The sequence below is a fragment of the Mobula hypostoma genome, chromosome 3 (assembly GCF_963921235.1).
Source record: "Mobula hypostoma chromosome 3, sMobHyp1.1, whole genome shotgun sequence".
NCBI classification, from domain to species: domain Eukaryota; kingdom Metazoa; phylum Chordata; class Chondrichthyes; order Myliobatiformes; family Myliobatidae; genus Mobula; species Mobula hypostoma.
The window spans coordinates 189,061,539-189,088,194 of NC_086099.1; the positions used below are offsets into that span (position 1 = coordinate 189,061,539).

The 26,656-nt window shown below is 38.9% G+C and overlaps 1 protein-coding gene across 11 annotated transcripts in view; it reads right to left on the reverse strand.

Moving 5' to 3' along the window:
• Window positions 1-26,656, reverse strand: part of abi1a (abl-interactor 1a) — an 88,416-nt gene that overhangs the window by 12,324 nt on the left and 49,436 nt on the right. For 2 of the 11 annotated variants that reach the window (XM_063044279.1, XM_063044276.1), the window contains exons 4-9: window positions 17,761-17,775; window positions 16,523-16,623; window positions 13,505-13,648; window positions 6,779-6,879; window positions 4,930-5,004; window positions 3,269-3,445 (exon numbers count right to left, since the gene is read on the reverse strand). In XM_063044279.1, the coding sequence (XP_062900349.1) occupies window positions 3,269-3,445; window positions 4,930-5,004; window positions 6,779-6,879; window positions 13,505-13,648; window positions 16,523-16,623; window positions 17,761-17,775 (613 nt within the window). The remainder of the gene's footprint in view (window positions 1-3,268; window positions 3,446-4,929; window positions 5,005-6,778; window positions 6,880-13,504; window positions 13,649-16,522; window positions 16,624-17,760; window positions 17,776-26,656) is intronic. The other 9 variants (XM_063044278.1, XM_063044281.1, XM_063044283.1 and 6 more) reach the window with 6 other exon arrangements.

Genomic DNA, 26,656 nt, shown 5'->3' on the forward strand with positions numbered 1-26,656 from the left:
ACCACAGTTTAAGCACTGGATTAGTTCTTTATTTAGGACAACCATCGTGTCTCTTTATTTTAGTTTTAGGAAAATGTAGCAGAATTATTTTTACCAGTTGTCTTTTTTAAAAAATCAGCATCAAATTTACCAGCAGCCAGCTTTACCTGCTGCATAAAGAAATGTGAGATACAGTCATTTTTAACAGGTAAACTGAAATTTGTAACTACAGATACTTTCTGAACTGGCAGGTTCCCCCCACCCATCCCCCATAGGTGTCTTCATTTTCAAAAAGCTCAGTAAATACAGCTAAGGAATATTCTAACAATCTAATAGCACCTAAGCAGCTGGAAAAAAGGAATCTTTGTAGACATCAGCAATCAGCTGAAGTTTTGCACCAACTCCCACTTCACATCATCCATCCACTTAGAACAGGAAGCAACTGACAGATGGTGACAGATCTACCTTTCAGCTTTAGGCCAATATCATAATAGGGAAAAAAAAGGGGGAAATGTGACAAACAGAAGCGCGAGACATTTAGGAAGGAAAACTCGGCAAACCACACAATTGTATACGAGTGAAAGTAGCTGTTTTCTAGTTGAATCTATAGAAAGACAAACTCATAAGTCTAACAACAATTATTTAAAAAATAGAGAAATAGACCAGAGTCATACTTACCCAAATTTCTCAAAGCAAAGCCATTTATAAAAACATTCACAAATAGGAGCAGAGATAAAATGGGACAGAGCCAACACTCAGGGAGAAAAAGAGCCTAGGTAGCAACATAATGTGGGAACAACACCAGATCAGGAAGTGATAGCCCTTGCTGTTCAAATGAGTTTACCTCAACTCTGGATCCTTACCGAGGTCAATATATGCTGCAGCTCATTTTCTACGAACAACTGCCTTTGTCAAAAGAAAAATTCTTTATCCCGAAACCATAGCAGCAAAGAATTTCTTCAAGGATAGCTGCGCAAACATTCAATTCTAGCAAAGCAATTTCTCAGCTATTGTGAAGCTGGGTCATGAGTTTTTTTTTTAAAAAAAAATAGGACTCTTGCTCAAAATCTGCAAGTTCCAAATTTCAGACTGAAATAATTTGGTACACTGAGGACTGCCCATTGTTCATAACTGCCTATGGTTTCAGAGTCTCCGTTGTACATTTTAATTAATAGCTTGAATGCTCTCACCATTAGAATTTCCAAATAAAGACTTCCATAAGTAACCCTTTATATAAATTTCAGCATCTACAAGATGATACCAACATCTCTGAACAGACACAAATCTTCCAGAATGTGACAAATCGCAGCCAGCCTAACACTTTCTAAAAGCACAAAATTGAATTTAAACTTTTCCTGCTCATTCCTTCCAACTCCCACGAGTTCCCTGTGCTTTTGCTAAATTAGTCTCCTGGATATACAATAACACAATTTTGAGGTTATTTGTATTTTGAGCATTGCCTCACATAATTCAAAAACCCTTAGTAAGATAAAGAATCCAAGACTGCAGATAGCTACCAGATCTGGATCAATTAAAGCGGGAGCTATACCTTCTACACTTGAGCCTGTAAATTTTATGGAATCTTGTTGCAGCATCTTAACCAGAATTATTGTCAGTTATTCTTCATTCACCCTCTCCAACAGCCACCGGATTCCTCCAGCAATTTGTTTTTGTCTATTAACTCCAAACATGTCTCTATCACTACCTTGTTCTTTAAAACACTACTAAAACTCTGCTTTAATCACTCAAGATGTTCACTGTGAAACTTGATAATTTACAAAAAACCTGTCTACCCTCATACAATATTGCTTCAACTATCCAAAATGACTTGAGCCAAACCAGAAGTTCCAGTTCATTTAACCACAGCTGTCTTCAAGTATACTTATGCACTGAAAATAAAAACCTAACAAATCACATTTGTATTTTTAGCATAGCCTCAAAAAAAAATACCCTATCTAAGCAAGTTGGAAGGCTGAAAAAGCGGAATGGTGTGAATGTTTTTCATATTTCTGAATGTCCTATTTCACACCTGCCATGCACTCTGAACCAAGATTGTTTACTGACTCCAAGTTAAACCATCTGAAAGGCCAAAGTGTTAACTAGATCTTTTAATATTTTCTGGATACTGCCTTTACTTTGTGATGATTAAAAGAATACCTTTCAAACTATTGCAGTCGCAAATACACCTATTAAAACTAATGGTGGAAAGGTATTCCTATACTGACTAGCCAAAAGATTACACGTGCCTCAAATGTTTAAGAAGCCAGGCTGTCATTGATCAGATGTCTGTTCTCTCAAGAGATATCACATCCCTTGCCATTCAAACTAACAGATCACCTGCACGTCTTGCAAAACCATGCACAAATCAGGTATCAAACATTAACTTTTCTTCTTTTGAAGGATACATTTTGTCTACAGCCAAATAAGTCTTACTACAAATTATTTTGAGGGTGGGGTTCTTTTAACACTAGTTTGCAGATTATGTTGAGTGCTTAATCTTATCTACCTCCTATATAGACCATTTTAATTCCCTATTTTACTTCTCATATGGAAATCCACATGAAACAGACACAAAACATCAAGACATCAACCACACATCCTAAACTGCAATTTTCTGCTCCGTCAAAACTATCGCTGACTTGAAAACAAATTCCAGTCAACTCTAATCAGTGATCTTAACTATATTTTTGGGAGTTCAAAAGAAAGCAACTTAGTACATACTGAAATCCATGGAACTGCTTTACAAGATTTCTAAAGTAAAATCAAAAATGATTAAAAAAACTCAGCCAGCATCTGTGGGAAAAAAAGCAGCCTGCGGCAATCTGAAATGTTAACTCTTTCTATAGTTGCTCCCTGACCTGCTGAGTGTTTCCAGTATTTTCATTTCTTTGGCAGCTTATTCCAATTACCTGACACCCTGTGTGTCAAAAACCAGTCCCTCGTGTCCCTTTTAAATCTTTTCCTCTCTCACCTTAAACCTATGCCCTCTAACTTTAGACTCCTCCAACTTGGGAAGATGCCATTCACAGTGTACAGTCTGCCTTCATTTAATTTCCTAAAACACATTTACTTCATACTTATCCAAGTTAAATGCCATCTACCATTCCTTTGTCCACTTTGTTACTGTACCATTTATAGAAATGAACGAGTAACACTGTCAGAACTTGACCCTGGAAGATGATCAAAGGGACAGTAAAATGGCATGTATTCAATGAGACATCATGCCCCAATTACCTCAGTATGCAATACTGCTATATATTTGAAAGCAGAATTAAAGCATAAGCCTTACTTGAATTTTGAGCATAAAGAGGGCCACCATTAATATGAGGCTGCACAGAAAACTGAGATGTCACTGAAGGATTTCGCCTGAAGCCCCCTGAAGAAGCCGTGGAGGTTGTGGAATTATGCCGAGAGATCTGCCTGGTCATGGTACTGTACTGGGAACCAGGAGCCGAACCAGGGCCAGCTGAATGTGTTAAGAAAAGCAAGAGCAGAGGAAAGGGGAAAAAAAAGGCATTATTCCATAATTCCCAACAGACTTGATTAGTGAAAGGAAACACAAACCCTCAAACCAGCCATAGTAGGGAGAAAGTGAGTCAATACAATGCAAGATCTAAAATTCCTGCCTGTTCCATTAAAAACAATTGATACAACTTTGCCAACAAGGAAAAGCACCACTTGTTGTTACCGCTCCTGTTCATCTTATCACTGTGTAAAGTTTGGCACTGATTATATGCACTTTATCCTAGACTTCCAAATGAAGCATCTTATTTCCTGTTGAAGCTGGATGTAGGCAAAGACTCAAACAAAAGTACAAATTTTGACCAGCCCTCAGTTATAAAACAATGTAACAGCAATGAGCCAGTTAAGACTTTTAAAACACATTTAAGAATTTGATTATTTCAATATCAAAATTATTTGGAAGTGATTTATCTTTAATAAAAGGCCCAAAGGCAATTTGATCCATGTTGGTGTCATGGCCAGCTTTGACAAAAATTACTAGACTTGTCCCCTTCACTTCCCCTGTATTCTACTTCTTTCTTTCCCTTCCCACCACCTAGTGGTATGACAAATAACTCTAAAGAGAAAATGGGATGGCTAGCCCAAGTATTTTTTAAAGAGCCTAATCTTTGGCTGGTGAGGGGGAGGTGATAAAAAGGGCATCTTGGATGGTTTCATTACATATACCAGAAAGATTCTAGGTCCAATTACCAGGCAGCCAGGTGAGAACTGTACCAGTGGTCCTAGACAGTTACTGCCAAGGACAAACATAACATTAGTAAAACAAAAAGAAAAATTGGTACGCAAGCATTGCACAGGTCCAGATTGGCTCAGGTTCCAAATATGACCCATCTAAAACATTGCCAACCCTCAAAGGACCAATCAATAAATATTTAAAGCAGCAATAGTGGAACTATACTTCAGCAAGTAGTCTACACTATTGCTTCCAAATGGAAGATTCTAAAAGGGACAGACAGGCTAGCTTCTACAACTATAGTTAAGGTTTCAGTACCCCATGATTAATTATCTAAAACTTGAGATGGGAAACAACTTTTCATTCCGAATTACAAGCGTTTCATATTCAAACACTATGGATGCTCAGTTGTTGAATTGGGGATAGAGAGATCTTTAGAACTAAGGGCATCAACACAAAAGGATGTCGTGTTCTAAAAAGAAACTGATTGGTAAAGAAATAGAGAGAACAGGCCTTCGAGTTAACATTTCAGACTTTTAAATATTCCAGTACTGAATCACTGGAATTCTTTCCTTAAAGACAACATGGATTAAAAGGACTTTTGCCTGTAAGCATTTGATTATCACCCAACACCTTTGCACCAAGCTTTAGTATTTGTTACCCATTGCAAATCAACACCATTAACCACATCCATTGAGTCAGCTGTAAATGAAAGGAGAGATGAGTGAATAAATCCATGCTGGAGTCAGTCTCACCTACGAAATCGCCCACAGGCAGTGGAGGGGGTGGTGGTGGCAGGGAAGGGGACCCAGCAGGAATAGAATATGGTGCTAAAAGAAAATACATTGTGATTATAAAAGATCTAATATACTTGTATATGGAATACAAATAAAGATCTGTGCTGCTGGCAGCTAAAATGATCAGTTAACCCAAGACAACTGCAAGTACCATTTGTGTATGCATTTATCAATGCATGTGGTTTAATTTTAGGTCAAGGGATTTGACAAGATTTATGACCTATCATTTAAAAAAAAACAAGACTTTCCTCCCAGTAAAAAGTTCACAGTGAAACAAATTTACTTCCAGCAAAATATTTCAAAATTTAAATTCTTGCTTATCATTGAATTCATTTTTGGGGGAAAAAACAGCTATTATACTCCAGCTTTGCTTCCAGAAAATGCCATTTCAGTTTTGCTTTAATTAGGCTCAGCTATAATGAAACATATATATGAGAGTATCCTTTGAATAAAAGGTTCACTCACCACTATGTACAACAGTGCATACTTGAATAGATTGCATTATTATGTTTGCAAACAGACATTGCTAAATTTCTTCCCAGCCATTCCAAAAAAAGTCTATATATTACATGAAATATATATATTTTGATTTGCCTTACAATAACCAACAATATCTCCCACTCAAACATGAAATTTTAGATTCACATTACAGCTAGCACTGCACTTTACAGGAAATGCCATGTAAAGCCTGTTGGATCTACCCGAACATCTGGAATAAAGCATTGCTGCATTTTAAAAATCACTCATCAATTATCTTTCAAAGCAATAGATTAAAATTATACAAGTATTTTAGCAAATATCCAAGTCTGAAATTTAGACATTTACTTTTAACTTGATTTCATTCTTAAAAGTTAAATGTATTAAAGTCTATTCTCCCTGGGATTTAACTTTTTCGTCAGTAAGTATTTAGCTACTTAGCAGTCCATAAGTGGCATTAGCTTAATATTTAATAACAAAAGTGCATTTTTGCACATTTACAATGTCTCAAGGAGCTGTGATGGAGAAGTTGGTGTAAAAGTAGATGCAATGTACAGAGAGACAGAGAGGATAAACAGTGGATAAGGTATAAATGCTGTCAGCTGGATTGGTTGAAATGTGCTTAAATAGAGAAGTATTAAGAACAAGGGTGATGAACTTAAAAGCATGGATCAGTACATAGAGTTATGATGTTGTGGCCATTACAGACACTGTATGAGAAGGGCACGAATGGTTGCTTGATGCTCTGGGTTTAGATGTTTCAAAAGCAAGGGGTGAGGAAGTAGCATTGCTAATCAAAGATAGCATCACAGCTGCAGAAAGGGATGACGTCGTGGAGAGATTGTCTACTGAGTCATTCTGGGTAGAAGTCAGAATTAGGAGGGGGGCAATTGTCCGGGCAGGGAGTATTCTACAGGCCCTTCAGTAGTCACCAGGACACTGAGCAGCAGATAAGTAGGCAGATTTTGGAAAGGTACAAAGGATTGTTGTCATGGGAGACCTCAATCTCCCTAAAACCGACTGGCACCTCCTTAGTACAAAAGGCCAAAATTCATTAGGTATGTCCAGGAGAGCCCATCCTGTGCTGCCCTGTATACTATGCTCATTGTTCAAAATCAAATGTCAACTCTAATTGTTTTGAACTGATAACTGCATTTGCCATCTCTTTTGACAAATATTAAGTCTCAACTCAAAGTAGAAATTGAACACATACCAGAATATCCATCTCCAGTTTTAAGTTAAAATGAGCAAAGGAATTACATCCCAAATATATCAAACTTTAAAAGTATCATGCATTAACTATTCTATAAAATAAACAAAAGTTACAAACCTGGCAAAAGGGTGGGTGGCGACGGTGTTGGCACTGCAATAGGAATACCTATACTGCTGCTACCACTGTTTTCTCGGCTTCCACTTCCACCGCTGCTGCCACTGAAGGGAAAAAATTAAAACAAATATGTAATTTTGTCTTGCGCCTACCTCAAACAACCTGTAGAGATCAGATTCAATAAAGACTGCAAAGGGTCAGCTGTAAATTGACTTGCATGCCTTGATACAACCAGAGACACATTTCATATTGGTCCTTCACCATTTAACAAAGTCACTTTTAGTACGAGTGGCAGGAATTCTAGCTGTTTCAATTCTCCAATTAAAACAACTTCAGGACCACTTAGTACTCTTTCCTACCTGTCTCAGATGAGTAAACTCAGTACACAAGACTGAACTGGATTGCTCCCTAGCATATGCAGTTTGAGAGGTGTTCCAAACATTCAGGGGCAGCATGATCATAGGAGTTAGACTTTAAATACAAAGATGTAAATGCGTTCAAAATCTGTGTCAGCAATCTTTAGACTGCAATTTGTCACAATCACAAACTAGTCATATACCCCCTCAATCACCATGAGTCATTGGAAACAGTAGTTTAAGAAATTCAAAGTAATAGCATTAATACTTTTCAGTTCAATATATCACAACTGTCAATTGTGATCAAATTCAAGTGTTTGAAACCTCTCATGTCTTTTGAGGATCATTATCTGCATTCTTGACAATTTGATTAAAACAAACTGCATATTACCAATTGGTTATTTCACAAGAATTGTTCAGAAGACTTAACACTTCTCATGTACTTTGGTATTCTCCATTGGAGCCCTGTCCTGGAAAAGCACAATGACAGGTACAGGTTTCCCCCGCTATCCGAATGTACAGCGTTCCTATGAAACCGTTCGTAAGCCGAAATGGTCTAAAGCGAAGAAGCAATTACCATTAATTTATATGGGAAAATTTTTTGAGCGTTCCCAGACCCAAAAAATAACCTACCAAATCATACCAAACAACACATAAAACCTAAAATAACACTAACATATAGTAAAAGCAGGAATGATATGATAAATACACAGCTGTATAAAGTAGAAATAATGTATGTACGGTGTAGTTTCACTTAACAGAATTGGGAAGTTTGAGCCAAAATCAATTTGTCGAAAAAAAATTGGCACGTACACGCATGTGCACATCACACATTCCCACGTACAAGCACGTCACGCATGCACATGTACACGCATTCACACGTCACGCATGCACACACCTGCCCGCATAAGGCTTCATGTTCATGGTAGTCTTTCTCAGGGTAAACACAAGTTTAAAGCAAGAGTCTTTTTTCATAACAGCAAAAATCCTCATTCGGTTAACGAAAACAGGTACTAGTGTAGCACTTTCGTAAAAGCAAAATGTCGTAAAGACAACATTCGGAAAGCAGGGGACACCTGTATCACTTCAGTTCCAGCAGATTTGAGGATATTTAGTACCACATACACATCTGCAGCTTCCTTGAACATTATAATACAAACAAAACCAGGTAAACATCACATGAGCACCACATTGCTCATAACCAACCCTGGAATTCAACAACATCAAAATACCTTCTTCCTGTGAAATCTCAAACTATAGCTGCAACATCCCGGTCCAACAAACATTAAGGAGCACATGCCCATTTCAAAAGCCAAAGAAATCCAATGCCTTGTAATTACTAAATACAATAGGCTCCAGCCTGCTCCACCATCCAATCATTTCAGTCAGCACCAGTGACACAGCTCAGAGATACTGCTTCACAGCTTCAGTGACCTGGATTAAACCCTGATCTCAAGTACTGTGCAGAATTTGCATGGTCTCTGAACTGTATTGTGTCCTCCAGGTCTTCTGGCTTCCTCCCACATCAGTAATCCATAAAGATTGAGCAGGTTAATTACACTGTAAATTGCATTTAGTGTGTGGGGTGAGTTGTAGAATCTACAGCAGCCGATGGAAAGTGGAAGGACAAAATAGGATTAGAACTATACAGTACTCTCAGCCATCCTCACCTCCAGAGGCAATCCCAAATTAATGAGACTATTAGTCTCAAATTGAGACTATATCTAATACAAAATACTCCAAATAACGGAAATTACAGATGCTCGAAACCTGAGATTAAAAAACAGTAATTGCTGAAAACTATCCAGCACTTGCAGAACTTTAACTGTTTTGCCTGCCTCTTCTTCTCATACAGCATTTCTCTCAAGCAGGAGATCCTTCCAAACATAAGCTTTTCAGTGCAGAACTGTGCTCCAAATCTGGGAAAATCTGAGAAAAGTTTCACTGTCTTTGACCTTTGAGATATTTTGCATAAAAATTGCTGTGTTCTGGTTTCTTTCAAATTAAGTCCATCACGAGCCTCTACAAGTGCACTGCCTTCTTATTGGTTGAGTTTTTTTTTAAATTGGCTAAAGTACGCATCCCTAAGCCATATCATTTCATTATAAATATCCCTGAGAAAGTACGAAACAGGATTCTATTATTTGAAATAAAGTGCAAAGTTGCATTTCATGTCTTGTTTTCTCTGATCAATGCTTAATCATCTCTTATCTTTTAAATACAGTCTTATTCTCCCTAGAACATGGCCAATCTCCCCACAAAAAACAAAAATCTGACATCGTGGAATAATGAAACAGTAAATACCGAACCATTCCAAAACTCAGGCAGCACTTGTAGAAAGAGAAACTGAGTTAATGTCTCAGATCAAACAGTTCATCAGAAGATTTTATGAAACAATATGATGGGTCTTCAAATCAAAATGTAAAGTATTTCCACATATGCTACTGGACCACTACTTCAAGCAATTTCCTTTTTATTTTGCATGTCATGATATTACGTATACCATCATTCTCAGACACACTTCACTTCTCAATCTAATTACACACTTAGAGGCCACATTAGGCACACCTGCACATTACTGCAAATATATAATCAGCCAATCATGTGGCAGCAGCTCGATGCATAAAGCATTCAGATATGGTCAATGGGTCCAGTTGTTCAGACCAAACATCAGAATGGGAAAGAAAAGTGACTTTATCCATGCAGTGATTGTTGCTGCCAGACAGGACGATTTGAATTATCTCAGAAACTGATCTGGGATTTTCACACACAATAGTCTCTACAGTTTACAGAGAATGGTACGATATAAAACAAAAGCATCCAGAGAGCAGCAGTTCTGTGGGTGAAAAAGTGTTGTCAATGATAGAGATCAGAGGAGAACGGCTAGATTGGTTCTAGCTGACAGGAAGATGACAGTAACTCAAATAACCATGTCCCTTCTAATATTTGTATATCTGTGCACTTGTAATACTACTGTAACACTAGTTTCCATTGGGATCAATAAAGCATCAATCTATCTGTTACAACAGTCATATGCAGAAGAGCATCAATGAATGCATGACACATCGAACCATGAAGCAGCAGAAGACCACACTGGGTTCCACTCCAGTCAGCTAAGAACAGGAAACTACATGCAAGCTTACCAAAACTGAACAGTTGATGATTGGAAAAAAAAACAGTTGCTTGGTCTGATGAATCTACAGACAACAATCCAAGTGCATTATCACCAATGTTATTTAATTCTGAAACTTCTATACTCAAGGAATAATTACATCCTTCTGATGACAGTTGAAGGATTATGGATGAGGCTATACATGTTTAAAAGGGAAAAGATTTAATATTTCAAGTCAAAGATTCTCAGGTTAAATAGTTTCTGAAATAATTTTTCACAAAATACATACTTTAGAAACTCTGGTTTCTATAAGGACAAAGAATTTTTAAAATATTAATAGAATTGAGAGGCACAAACTCTTACATTATAAGATGTTGATGGGCCTCTTGGGTTCACCCTAAACAAAAGTGTTGAACCTATACCACACACAAAAATTATGCTGTCATCCAACTTCTATCAAGCTTCAGGTGACGGACCACTATCCTGGCATTCTCCTGTTAAATGTCCTGATGCAATTTTGAATTCATTGTTCACTCAACAATTGCAAGCTGTCCAAGCCCTGAGGTAGCAAAGTAGCCCCAAACCGTGATGCTCCTTCCACCATGCTTCACAGTTGGGCTGAGTTTTTGGTGTTAGTGCGCAGTGCCCTTTTTTCTCCAAACATAGTGGTGTGCATTTCTGCACAAAAGTTTAACTTTTGTCTCACCTCTCTACAGAACATTGCCCCGAAGCATTGTGGAATATCCAGGTGGTCTTTTGCAAACTTGAGACAAGCAGTAATGTTTCTTTTTGGAGGTCAGTGGTTTCCTCCGTGGTGTCCTTCCATAACACCTTTCTTGTTCAGTGATTTTCTTATAGTGGACACATGAACAGAGACTTTAGCAAGTTCTAGAGATTTGTACAAGTCTTTTGCTGTTCCCCTTGGGTTCTTTTTCACCTCCTTCAGCATTGCACACTGTGCTCTTGGTGTGATTTTTGCTGGACGGATGCCCTCTCCTTGGGAGAGCAGCAACAGTACAGAATTTCCTCCATTTGTAGATAATTTCTCTTACTGTGGCCTGATGAACACTCACGTCTTTAAAAATGCTTCTGTGGTCTTTTCCTGCTTCATGCCACTCTACAATTCTTCTTCTAAGGTCCTCTGAAAGTTGTTTTGAGCAAGGCATGGTGCATATAAACAAATCTTTTTTGAGAAGAGCAAGCTCCGTCAGTAATCTGACTTTGTGTGTCCCTTTTTTTTTTAAAAAGAGGGCAGGGCAGCTCTATAATCCACACCTCCAATCTCATCTCATTGATTGGAACAACTGACTCCAAATAGCTTTTGTAGAAGGCATTACCCCAGAGGTTCACATACTTCATTGAACCTATACTGTGATTGTTTAAATGGTGTACTCAGTATAGACAATTATAATTGTTTGCATGTTATTAGCTTAGGCAGATTGTGTATGTCTATTACTATGACTTAGATGAAGATCAGACCATATTTTATGAGTAATTACAAAAGGTTCACAAACTTTTTCTTGCAACTGTGTTTAAGTGGAGATTATACGATAGTACGGTGTTTTAAAATCTCTCAATTCACATGTGAAAAGCCACAGACAGCAAAGCCATTACAGAATTACAATTAGTTTCAAAAGGAAATAAAATTGATGTAAATTAAAAGCAAACAGCACTATAATTCAACTGGGGGGAAAAATTGTTGCCATTTAAAAATTCAGGCTGAATGGCATTCTGGTTTCAACAGCTACAAACCTGAGAAAATCAAAATACAAGCAGAATTTTCTGTAGACAGTATCGGGAAAGTTTATTTTTTTTTAAAAAAAACTTTCTATACAAGCACTGTCAAATTAGGCCTGTTTGTTTTTATGGATGTAAGCGGAATCAATTTAAACCCAAAACCAGCTTGCTGGGAAGCAAGCAAAACACAAAAAATGCTGGTGAATGCAGCAGGCCAGGCAGCATTTATAGGAAGAGGTACAGTCGACGTTTCGGGCCGAGACCCTTCGTCAGGACTAATTGAAAGAAGAGCTAGTAAGAGATTTGAAAGTGGGAGGGGGAGGGAGAGTTCCGAAATGACAGAAAGACAGGAAGGGGAGGAATGGAGCCAAGAGCTGGAAAGTTGATTGGCAAAAGGGATACGAGGCTAGAGAAGGGAGAGGATCGTGGGATGGGAGGCCTAGGGAGAAAGAAAGGGGGAGGGGAGCCCAGAGGATGGGCAAGGAGTTGTAGTAAGAGGGACAGAGGGAGAAAAAGAGAGAGAAAAATAACAATAATAAATATATAAGGGATGGGGTACAAAGGGGAGGTGGGGCATTAACGGAAGTTAGAGAAGTCAATGTTCATGTCATCAGGTTGGAGGCTACCCAGACGGAATACAAGGTGTTGTTCCTCCAACCTGAGTGTGGCTTCATCTTGACAGTAGAGGAGACCATGGATAGACATATCAGAATGGAAATGGGACATGGAATTAAAATGTGTGGCCACTGGGAGATCCTGCTTTCTCTGGCGGACAGAGCATAGGTGTTCAGCGAAACGGTCTCCCAGTCTGCGTCGGGTCTCGCCAATATATAGAAGGCCGCATCGGGAGCACCGGACGCAGTACATCACCTCAGCCGACTCACAGGTGAAGTGTCGCCTCACCTGGAAGGACCGTCTGGGGCCCTGAATGGTGGTGAGGAAGGAAGTGTAACGGCATGTGTAGCACTTGTTCCGCTTACACGGATAAGTGCCAGGAGGGAGATCAGTGGGATGGGATGGGGAGGACGAATGGACAAGGGAGTTGTGTAGGGAGCAATCCCTGCAGAAAGCAGAAAGGGGGTGGAGGGGGGAGGGAAAGATGTGCTTGGTGGCAGGAAACCGATGAAGATGGTGGAAGTTACGGAGAATTATATGTTGGACCTGGAGGCTGGTGGGGTGGTAGGTGAGGACAAGGGAAACCCTATTCCTAGTGGGGTGGTGGGAGGATGGGGTGAGAGCAGATGTGCGTGAAATGGGAGAGATACATTTGAGAACAGAGTTAATGGTGAAGGAAGGGAAGCTCCTTTCTTTTAAAAAAAAGGACATCTCCTTTGTCCTGGTATGAAAAGCCTCATCCTGATAGCAGATGTGGTGGAGACAGAGGAATTGCGAGAAGGGGATGGCATTTTTTGCAAGAGACAGGGTGGGAAGAGAAAGCAAGGTTTCCAACAGACCAATTCAATTTCAATTACTCTAATATCAACAGAATTTTAAAAAAGCGATCATCTCATAATAAAATCATACCTGTGTGTTCTTGGCCTTTGGTTCAGTGATGCTGTTCTAATAGGACTTTGTTGGTTTGCCACATTCCGAGCTGGACTAGTCATGTAATCATTGGGAATAACAGGTGGTTTGACAGGTTCTAATGTTTTGTAGGGAGTATTTCGTCTGAAGGAAGAGAAAAAAGTCACTTCATAATATCCTACCATTATCAAGCGACAATGAATTTAACATTGAATTCATAACTAAATACAGTGAAAAGGCAGTATGATGGGTGTGGTTTACAGGGACTTCAATTAGACCTTTGATAAGGTCCCATATGGAAGCTAGGTCCAAAAAGGTCATTGCCTGTGGGATTCAAGACACGGTAGCAAACTGAATGCAAACTTGGCTTGGTAATAAGGCAGGGGTTTGTGTTTGTGATTGGAAGCTGATGATCATCAGCATATCTCAGGGATCAGTGCCTCAACTTCTTTTGCTTGTTACATACATTAATGCCTTACAAGTATAGGATATACCAAGTTTGCAGATAACACAAAAGCAGGTGACATTGGTAGTGAGGAGTCAAAATAATACTGCTGGTACCTAGGGCTGTGCAATAAAATTTAATTCTGAAAAATGTGTAATGATACATTTTGGGGAGTCACATAAAGGTATGGATTTACAATCATAAATGGGAGGGTCCTAGGGGGTATTAAGGAACAAATGGACCTTGGTGTACAAGTTTAACCATCCCTGAAAGTGGTTCCACAGTTAGAGTGAAGTCCATGCCCTGGCTAATTAGGCAAGCCTGCTCATGCAGGGAAGTCTTGGTACAACGCCTTAAACAAAAATTATTGGGCCACATCTGAAATATCATGTGTAGCTCTCATCACCACACTACAGAAGTACAGACAAGCATAGGCTTAAGATGATGGGTAAAAAGTTTAGAAATCAGAGGAAGAATTTTTAATCACCAAGAGGGTGGTGGCAATTTAGAACATACTCTCAAGGATGGCTGAGGTAGACACCCTCAATGTTATGCAGCATCTAGAACCACAAAGACATAAGTCACGGACTGATTGTGGTGAATGGGATTAGTACAAGTGGGTAGTTAATAAGCCAAAAGGGCCTTTTTCCATGCTGTTTGATTCTACGAACAAAAGCCTGTGTGTACCTACTTTTACTGTACCAATATCCTTCGACTTCCAAATACCCCAATTTTATTGAACCAGGTAATCCCCATATGTCCCAAATACCCAGTTAAAATGGAGAACTGATTTTGTTGACCATAATCAAGTAGCAAAAGCACTAAAGCCTTAATCCCAGACTGCTTCCAATAGGCTTTGAGAAAATGCAAGACTAGGGTAGTTTTGTTACCTGTCAAGCTGACTGGGATCGTAAATGTCTGGCAGAGACACTGAAAATTATGTATTTTAAGTGTAAAAAGTTTAAAAGATTTAATTGCAAATGCTTAGAAATAAAATACATTAAAATAAAATTATACAAACAAAATCTCATTTTCTTTCTAATCTACTGGCGTATAGGTATCAGAGTAATTCTCCAACAGAATATTAAAGAATAAAACACCCCACCAAGGATGCCATGAACATAGTGACAGATGCAGTACCATCTGTCACTCAGCAAATGCTGCACGTCCCTGTTCTGCACCACAGGAGTTTGAGATGACGTTTCAATACATGAGTGCCCAGTGTTCCTTCTAGAGCTGCCAAATCCAGTCAGCAGAAAAATTTATATTTGGTTAACAGCAATCTTATACAAGTTAGTTCTATCCATAATATTATTTCATAAAGCTTTAAATTGAATAAAGACATATGCAAAATAGAAATAAAAAAGCAGATTAGTTCGAAACTAAAACATTAACTTTGCACCTAACCTTGAGAAAACTAAAATAGTCCATTTAATTCACAATAATTCATTTCAAATTAAGCAGTCTAACACAATGGATACAAACAATTCCTGTGCAACCTCACATCAAGTGTAACTGCACAACTAATTTCAGTAAATTAGCTCTCTCCTTCAAAAGTAGTTAGACAGCATAGAGTCAGAGTCATCGTCATCCAACACAAACAGGCCCATTGCCCAACTGTCCGTACCAACCAAGGCGTCTTCCTGTGCTAGTCAAACCTGCTGCACTTGGCCCATATCCTATCCATGTAGCCGTTTTCCTCATGTGCAAGTTCAAAAATCCCTGAAGGTGGTATCACCTTAGCTCATTGTATATATCCACTACCTATGTAAAAACTTATCCACATGTCCCCTTTAAATCTTTCTCTTCCATCTTAAATAGATTGTCAGTCTTTTTCCCAGGGTAGTGGAGCACGAGTATTAGGTTCATAACTAATACTCTTATTCCCCAGGGTAGTGGAGCACAAGAATGACAGTCACCACCATGCCCCTCTTGACATCTAAACCCCTCTGCCTCGCTCACTCCAGGGAACAGTCCCATCTTATCCAGTCTCCCTATATAACTCAAGCTCTTCGGTCCTAGCAACATCGTTATGAATCTTTTTCTGCAGCTCTTTAGCTTAATTACATCTTTCCTGAAATATGGAAACATAATATTCCAGTTGCAGTCTCATCTTGTACAGCTGCAACATAACATCCCAACTCTAGTGCTCAATGCCCCATAAATCCATACACCATCATTCGTTCTCCTTGGATCACGACATTCAAAAAATTATATAATTGCACCACTAGGTCTCTGTTCTACAATTATACAAGGCCCTATCATTCACTGTTTGTTTTGCCCTGGGTTAACTTCCCAAATGCATCACTTTGCATTTGTCCAAGTTAAATTCCATCTGTCTTTTTATCCACATTTCTAATTATCTACGTCCTGTTATAACCTTGGGCAACCTTCATTGTTCACCTTATGAAAAATTTTGGCATCATCCACAAACATACTAATCATGTCTACATTCTCATCTAATTCATTTATATGACAAACGACAGTGGACCAACACAGCCCCGCAGCATGCCAATGGTCATGAATTGGCAAAATGCTAAACCATGCTTCCCCATTCAAAGCTTACAACATACCCTAAAGTTCCACGTCCAGACATTGGAGGACTTGGTGGTTTTTGCGTTGGCGGATTTGTCCTACTGAGTGTGCCTGATCTTGCAGGCTGGTTACCTCCATGCTGCAATAAAAAAAAACACACACACACAGTTAAGGAATGCATTTTTGAAACTAGCTCAATTAAATCACAATCATTTATCCTTTAATAAAATGAACCACAATCTGTTGAACTTAGAACAGTCAAAAAAAAATCAATTCAGCGTGTGAAAACTTCATTAATTTATACAAATAAAAGCAGAGAAGCTTCAATGTAGTGCTTTTGGCCTGTTTTCAGAAGTTTGTTGTAATTAGCCTCCAAAATAATAAATTGTAGTACTTCCTAAAACATGATTGTCAGAAGGATCTACTAAAGTGTCAGTACAAAATAGCAAAGAAATAGTAAAATCTGTAAAAACCATTCATAAACTGTGTTGCTACTCATAAAAACCATTGGGCTACAGTAGATTTTCATGATTGCTTTGCAGAACTGTGGGCTGGCAATCATAACTCTGTTTTGCAGACAAAGCTATAAAAAGTGAGATTAATTTCAGTAGTTCCTTTGACCAATGTGATCGCAATGGGCCAAATGGCATCATTTCATATGTTGTAAATTTATAGAGTTCTTTCTTTTTAAAAAAAAGCAGACAGAAACGTGCCCAAACTGAAATGCAAAATATCACCATTATGACTTAATGGTATCCAGGTACAAGGATAAATATTAGCCCAGTTGAAGAGTTGCAAAGCATTTCCCAGCAAAGAGTTGTAATAAAAAAATTCTTATGAAAAACCTGAAGTTTACAGAAAAGTGAAGCTTTAGTTTTAAAACTGAATTACAGGAGGAAAGAATAACATCCTTTGAAGCATTCTTTTAATTAGTCCATTTAGGAAGTTATATGCATTTTTATGTACGTACAAATTTTTCAGGGGTTTATAAAGTGAAATACGAGTAGAATAATTTGCTTCATTAAAATTTTAGGATGTCGGTAAAATTCTTCCAACGTATCCAAAAACCCCAAATTCAATTAACTGTCGAACAGTGAAATCTCATGAATTTTGCCGTTAATTCACAACAGCATTCTTGCTTTAATGTACATTTATCACATTGGAAAAGCCAATTGAAATAATGCATTTATATTCCCATTATACCAAAAAGACATGGGAACAGAGGTTTCATTAGAAATTTCAACAGTGCACAACAAAAGGAAACTGTTTGTCTTACCTTGGCTTTAAGCCACTTAATGTTGCCAAAAAAGGAGAAAAAAATAAAGGAAAATTAACCACATATTATTAAGCTTGGCAGAAGAAAGCTAAACAAATTCACTATAGAAACTAAGCAACACAACTGATAATTAATACTTAATGTTTCCTGTCATTCAGCAAATGGCACACATTAACAAGCAAATCAATTGAGGTACTGGGAAATAAATAGGTTCCTCTTCAATTAACACTGAGATAAACATTCCTACTCTATTTGTAAATTAAAAGCCAAGATTACATGAACATGACTGCCAAGTACTTGACAGATTTCCAACAATTCAATCTCAAAATCAATGTATTTTGCCATCAGTAAAACAAACAAGGGCCTAAGGCAATCAATACCCATTCACAACTAGCATTTCTATTAACTGAAATACATACAACAACTCAGATCACTGAAGTTCAAGCTAAGATGAAGATGAACACGTGATCAGGAATTAGACTGTTTAATATCATCTTAATATGCAAATCTGCATGCGAGAATGAGGTGCTGTGCAGTGTTCATGCACTGAATACCCCATACGGTTCCTACAGCAAACAAAATGTAATGTTAATGTTATTTTAATGCACAGGCTAATTCTTACTTGTATTGCATATTCTCCGATACTTTTGGCAGCTATAACACAATCCCACTGCCAGCCACATCTTCCTCTCACAATCCTTTTCTGCTTTCCACACAGCACCTCTCTAAAGACCTGATTCAGTCATCCCTCTCCATCCCTGACACTTCCCACTACAACCATTGCAGGTGTTACACAAGTTCCTACACCTCCCTCACTACCCAATGATCTGAATAGCCCTTCCTGGTGAAGCAGAGATTCACGTACACCTCCTCCAGTCTATATATTGTATTCTGCACTCTCAATGTGACCTCTTCCACTGAAATCAAGTACAAGTACATAGGTTTTTTTGTCCTGGAGTAGAGGCAGTTAAGACATTATTTGGTTGCATGAAGTTGAAGGCATGAGTGAGATAGAATGTAGGAAGCTTTTTACTATGAAAGGTTCATAAAACTAAACTTAGGGAAAGGGGTCAGAGACTGAGAGGGGAAGAGGAAACATTCTTCAGCCAGAGAATGGCAAGTAGTTAGAATGCACCGACTAAGAGTAGTTGAAGCTGTGACACTGACAGCACTTAATGTTTAGGTGAGTGCTTGAATCTCTCAGGCATGGGCCATGTGCTGGGTAACCGAGTTATTACAGAAGTTAACAACAAGATTGGACTGCACCATTGCTATGATTCCCTTCAGGTTTGCTAGGGAAGGCCAGTTAAATTGAAAGTGATCTGCTTGGCACATATAAAACTTTGGAAGTTAACCACACGTAGCTCCAGCGTGCAGAGATACAGCTGAAAAAATGTTGTGCACTGTCTGCCCAAGGCCCAGTTAAAGTATAAATTGACTCAATTCACAAATAGTAAACCTACACCAAATAAGCATGGGGCTTTTCCTTCCTCAAATATTATTTTAATTTTTATTGTTTGTATTTTTTTCATTGTTTCACTTCCACCTCCAGAGTATCTCCACCCTTAGCTACAGAATCAGTCAATTAACAAACTTAGCACAAGGAAAAGGTGCCAATTTTAAATGGCATGACTAAAGAGCCAAAAGTTCAGCTCCAGTCTAATTAGTGCCATAAACTATGGTACATGTGCAACAATAAGTAAAGTGGATGCACAATAAAAAATTTAAATAGATGTTGTTGTCGACTTGGACTCCAGCAAGGCATTTGACAAGGTCCAGCACGGGAGGTTAGTCAAAAAGGTTCAATCTCTCAGCATTCAAAACGAGATAGTAAATTAGATTAAGCAAAGGCTTTGTGGGAGAAGCCAGAAAGTGGTAGTAGGTGGTTGCCTCTGACTGGAGGCTTGCAACGAGTGACACGTCACAGGGATCGGTCTGGGTCCTTTGTTTTTTGTCATCTTTATCAATGATCTGGATGATAATGTGGTTAACTGGATCAGCAAATTGGCAGATGACACAAAGACTGGGGATGTCGTAAACAGGATGGAAGGCTACTATGGCTCGCAGAGGGATCTGCATCAGCTAGAAAAGTGGGCTGAAAAATGGCAGATGGAATTTAATGCAGGCAAGTCCGAGGTTTTGCACTTCGGTAGAACCAACTAGGGTGGGTCTTAGAAAGTGAACAGTAAGGCACTGAGGAGTGTGGTAAAACCAAGGGATCTGGGAATACAGATCTAAAATTCATTGTGTGGTGTCACAGGTAGACAGGGTCATACAGAAAGTTTTTGACCCACTGGCCTTCATAAATCAATGTACAGGAGACAGGATGTTATGTTGAAGTTGTACAAGACACTGGTGAGCTGAATTTGGAGTATTGTGTGCAGTTTTGGTCACCTACCTATAGGAAAGATGTAAACAAGGTTGAAAGAGTACAGAGAAAATTTACAAGGGTGTTACCAGATCTGGTGGACCTGAATTATAAGGAAAGATTGAATGGATTAGAACTGTATTCCTTAGAACATATTAGATTGAAAAGAAATTTGATAGAGGTATACAAAATTATGAGGGATATAGATAGGGTAAATGCAAATAGGCTTTTTCCATTGAGGTTGGATGGGACAACCAGACATCATGGAATTAGTGTGAAAGGTGAAAAGATTAAGGGGAACACTAGAGGAAACCTCTGCACTCACCAGGGTTGAAAGAGCTGCCAGCACAAGCAATGCATGTGAGCTCGATTTCAATCAAGAGAAGTTTGCATAGGTACATGAATGACAGTGGTACAAATGGCTATGGTCCCAGTGCAGGTCGATGTAAGTAGGCAGTTTAAATGGTTTCAGTATGGACTAGATGGGTTGAAGGGCCTATCTCTGCTCCATACTTCTCCATGACTCTAGACTTTGCATGTGAAAATCATAATTTAACAAATTAATTGCCAGCTATTTTTAAAACAGAATATTGAACAGAATATCTTTGTATGTAACAAAGTCAGATTAATTAATGAGTAAATCTAGAAATCAATATATTGAAGATCAAGCTCTAATATTCTGTGCGAGCCAGTTTCAACCAGGGCTGGAGCTTTCATTTAAGCCAAGAAAATTTGGTTGTTTTAAGTGTATCATCTCAGATAGCACTGAGAAGTCATTGTTTGTTTACAGCTAGTGTATTGCTTTAGGTCCATTGAGTACTTATGCTTATAGGCTCCAGAATATCCTAACTCTGGATAAAAATCTCACCAGAACCCAAATGAGGTAGGCAGATGAGTGTCCTGCCAGTCATTAGCAGGTGGATTTCAAATATCAGACGTTTAAATTCATTTCAAATCAAGCTGTCAGACATAACATGTGACTACTCCGGCGTTGTGAGCTAATACTGAAAGATTGTAGTGTTTTCTGTATTATTCACAGCATTTATCTAATTGTCTGTTGCAACTTCCAAACTATAGCTCAGCATTCAAATCAAAGTTTTCCATTGCTCCCATACATATATGTATTTTTGCATATGACAATAAACTTGACTTTGCTATGAAAGCAGCACCCTTAAATCCACCCTTAGGTGACGAACACCAACTGCTCAAAGGTTTGGTTGGTTCAGATTCTGACTGCTAATTTCCAGAAATGTTAACTGAGGACCTGTTAGGTTTCACCATCAAAATTCAGCCATAGATTACTTCAGAACAGCCACAGAATTCTGGCTGAATAATAAATTCAAGAGAATTATGACCATCTCTCTTCATTCATTCACACTACAAAAGGTTCCTTAAGATTGTTATAGTCAGAATGTGGTAATGGGGACAAGCTTCCACTACCTATTAAATGTTCCCAATGGTGTCCACCTCAAATAGCCTCTGACAACCAAGTCCAGCTGCTGGCCTTTGCATGTGGCTTAGCCACTAAGCATGGTAGTACTGTTTCCACTGACAGAGGAGCAAAGATGGGTTACTGACACCTTAAAACCAGTCGCTTCAGGCAGATGAGGCTCATCGGCAATGGATGACAGCTCATCTAGAAGGAAAACTCTGACCTCAAACCTCCGCTGCCTTACAGCTATACCACTCGTGGGGAAGACTTCGGGAGTAAACCCAGAGCTGCAGTCCCCAAGGCAATCATATATTGAGTTCAATGCTGACTGACAATTCCTGCGACACTGTGGTACCAAACTGTAATTGGTCTCTGCCCTTTCTTTGGGTTCATCAGATGCGTGGAGACGGGCAGCTTGGTACAAGGACAACAGTTTGCTCACCATTTCGTACTGTCCAGGTTTGTGTATCTAGACAGCTGAGACGCAACATCCATGGTCAACTCTGACCGACGAAGACCCTCAACTCACCTCACACAAAAATATCCATTGCTTTCTACAGATTGAAAAAAATGGTCAAGTAACTAAAGTCTATGAAAAAGCAGCTCAAATTAATCTCTTCCGTTCATGTGGGGAAAAGCATGTCATGTATAATAAGACAGCATTTTGTTTAGCTAAAATCAAGACCATCTCACTTTCAAGGTTACTGCTAGAAAGTTATGAACACAAGGCATGTCAATTAAAACATCCTCAAAATGAGTGAACTTGACACAAATAGGGTAGCTTTAACTGAAAATTCTTGGTTCAATCAAAGGTGGTATAATTTAGCTGAAAATTAGGAGCATTCAAAACACTACAAATTCAGAAGAGTTTTGAAATATTTGAATTAGCAAGGTTAGGCCCACCCACACATTCCATGCTTCAATGACATTATTAAATAGCTTTAAATTCAAGCAAGTCCCAATTAAAATTTTAAGTGCATTTCAAGGGCATAACTAGTCTCACGTACAATTCACTGCATTTACATTGAACTGAAATATTCTTCCAGAGGAAAAAAATCTGATAGAGCTGTGAAATTCCCCTGGAAGCAAATATTTCACATAATGTTAGTACTAATGCTAATTGGAGACATATAATCCTTAATTATAAAATGGAATCTGTTCATATAAAATTACTTACAAATTTGTAGAATATACTGTGAATTATTATTTTATTCCCATATCCATGTTGTGTCACATATATACCAAAATACAAATAGACTGCTTCCGGCCTTGGAACCACACACGTTCAGCTACTAGCAGGAAATAACATTTCAGGTGTTGATCCTTAAAGTCAGTTCAGAGACAGGTTTACACCTAATATAATAACATCTGTTCAATCATGATGCTAACTTATTGCTCAGCAGTTCAAGAAAAATTTGAACAGCAGCTTCATTTTTGCTTTGAAACCAATTGTTTATCATTTACTAAAAATGCTCGTTACAGACTCCATTCATAATTGTGTTATTTACTTCTGTATCAATTTCTAATCTTGAGCAAGTTGAACCAGCAAAGTGAAAACTGGGGCAAGTTTTCCCACAAATCTTTACTATTCTCTGCATGGAAAATTTGAGCTTTTTTTTGTAATAGCTTTCTCTTTCCTCAAATATTGTCAGGTGCCATATGATACTGATCGGAAGGAAACCCACAGTGTGGATGGAATAGCACAAATCTCCCTCATTACATGCTATTTTTCGGCTTCAGAATTCCAGTAATTGGACAGGACTTGATTGATAGCCAGCACAGATTCAGTGGGTCAAAGGGCCTGTTTCTATCCTGAATGAATCTATTATAACTAATTCAAAATGAAATAGAATACAATAAAGCATTTCCAAAGATCGCGAGAGGATTCGAGTACAGGAGCAGGGAGGTACTACTGCAGTTGTACAAGGCCTTGGTGAGACCACACCTGGAGTATTGTGTGCAGTTTTGGTCCCCTAATCTGAGGAAAGACATCTTTGCCATAGAGGGAGTACAAAGAAGGTTCACCAGATTGATTCCTGGGATGGCAGGTCTTTCATATGAAGAAAGACTGGATGAACTGGGCTTGTACTCGTTGGAATTTAGAAGATTGAGGGGGGATCTGATTGAAACGTATAAGATCCTAAAGGGATTGGACAGGCTAGATGCGGGAAGATTGTTCCCGATGTTGGGGAGGTCCAGAACGAGGGGTCACAGTTTGAGGATAGAGGGGAAGCCTTTTAGGACCGAGATTAGGAAAAACTTCTTCACACAGAGAGTGGTGAATCTGTGGAATTCTCTGCCACAGCAAACTGTTGAGGCCAGTTCATTAGCTATGTTTAAAAGGAAGTTAGATATGGCCCTTGTGGCTACAGGGGTCAGGGGGTATGGAGGGAAGGCTGGGTTCTGAGTTGGATGATCAGCCATGATCATAATAAATGGCGGTGCAGGCTCGAAGGGCCGAATGGCCTACTCCTGCACCTATTTTCTATGTTTCTATGTTTCTATGTTTTAGTCCGTGGTAATTCCTTGGATTCTAAAAAAATAAAGTTCAATGTACTGCATTACACTAGCATCACAGAAATATTTACTTGAAATCAGAAACACTACATCAAATATTGATCTTTCCACATCCATATTTTGATTGCAAGTCAAGAGTAGCACAAATGCGACAAAATTCCTGCCACTGAGTCACAAACACTTAATGACATTGAGTCAGATTTCAAACTGTAATTTTCTTTTATAACTATAAACTTGAATATCATGTTTTTAATATCTCAATACCTCCTTATGCAATTGGATCCTGTATTTCCTCACTTCCAGACCCCAGTCAGTCCGGATTGCAAAACATCTCCTTCACGATCTCCATCAGCACTGGTGCACAATGTTGTGTGCTTAGTCCCCTGCTCTACTCACTTTACACTTATGACTTTGGGGCTAAGCACAGCTCCAATGCTATATTCAAGTTTTTTGGTGTCATCACTGTCCTAGTCCAAATCAAAGGTAGTGATGAATTAGCATGCAGGATGGAGACTGAAAATCTGCCTGGAGTGGTACCATAACTGCAACCTCTTACTCAATGTCAGCAAGATTAAGGAGCTGATTATATACTTCAGGAGAAGGAAAGCAGAGGTCCATGAGCCAGTCCTCATTGGAGGATCAAAGGTGGAAAGGACCTGCAACTTTAAATTCCTTGGAGTTATTTTGAATGACCTGTCCTGGGCCCAGCATGCAAGTGCAATTACGAAGAAAGCACAGCAGCACCTGTACTTCCTTACGAGTTGTGGAGACTTGACATGACATCCAAAACTTTGACAAACTTCTTCAGATGTGTAGTGGAGGGTACATTGACTGGCTGCATCAGAGTCTGGTATGGAAGCACCAATGTCCTTGAAGAGAAAATCTTACAAAAAGTAGTGGATCAGCCAGTCCATCACAGCTAAAGCCCTCCCAGCCATTGAGCACATCAACATGAAGCACTGTCACAGGAAAGCAGCATCTACCATATGCTATCTTCTCGCTGCTACCATCACGAAGGTGGTACAGGACTCTCAGGTCTAACTTCACTAAGTTCAGGAACAGTTACTGCCTCTCAGCCATCAGGCTCTTGAATTAAAAAGGGATAACTTCACTTGGCCCATCATGGAAATATGCCCACAACCAATGACTCACGTTCAAGGACTCTTCATCTCATGTTCTCAATATTTATTGCTTATTTATTTATTATTTCTTATTTTTGTATTTGCACAGTTTGTTGTCTTCTGCACTCTGCTTGAACATCCTAGTTAGGTGGTATTTCATTGATTCTGTTATTATATTATATAGATATATTGAGTATGAGCACAACAAAATGAATCTCAGCGTTGGATATGGTGTCATATACAGTGGCACGCAAAAGTTTGGGCACCCGGTCAAATTTTCTGTTACTGTGAATAGTTGAGTAGAAGATGAACTGATCTACAAAAGTCATAAAGTTAAAGATGAAACATTCTTTTCAACATTTTAAGCAAGATTAGTGTATTATTTTTGTTTTGTACGATTTTAGAGTGAAAAAATGGAAAGGAGCACCATGCATAAGTTGGGGCACCCCAAGAGATTTGAGCTCTCAGATAACTTTTACCAAGGTCTCAGACCTTAATTAGCTTGTTAGGGCTATGGTTTGTTCACAGTCATTGTTAGGAAAGGCCAGGTGATACAAATTTCAAAGCTTTATAAATACCCTGACTCCTCAAACCTTGTCCCAACAATCAGCAGCCACGGGCTCCTCTAAGCAGCTGCCTAGCACTCTGAAAATTAAAATAAATGATACCCACAAAGCAGGAGAAGGCTATAAGAAGATAGCAAAGCATTTTCAGGTAGCCGTTTCCTCAGTTCGTAATGGAATTAAGAAATGGCAGTTAACAAGAACAGTGGAGGTCAAGTTGAGGTCTGGAAGACCAAGAAAGCTTTCCAAGAAAACTGCTCATAAGATTGCTAGAAAGGCAAATCAAAACCCCTGTTTGACTGAAGAAGACCTTCAGGAAGATTTAGCAGACTCTGGAGTGGTGGTGCACTGTTCTACTGTGCAGCGACACCTGCACAAATATGACCTTCATGGAAGAGTCATCAGAAGAAAACCTTTCCTGCGTCCTCACCACAAAATTCAGTGTCAGAAGTTTGCAAAGGAACATCTAAACTAGAGGTCGCCAACCCGCCGATCGCGACTGACCGGTCAATATTTGAGACTTTCCCAGTAGATCCCGAAAAAAATCAAAAATAAATACACAATTACTGTTGTAATGTGAGCATTATAAAAGTAATACTAATTAGAATAATGGTAATATAGCAATACTTTTGCTACTGAACGCTGTTTATAAAGAACGATTGTTTCCGGGTTGCAGGGTTTTAGTTCCATTCTTTCTGCCCAGTACGCATGTGTATAGTTCCCCCGCCATGCACCGCGTTTTCAGCGTAGCTTGTGCTGCATCAAAGTGACCAATCAGATTAGATAAGAGTACAGACTGTCGCAAACATCAATATATGGCAGTGGTCCCCAACCCCCGGTCCACGAAGCATGCAGTGGCGCAGCGGTAGTCAGGATGCACACAGCACATCTTTAA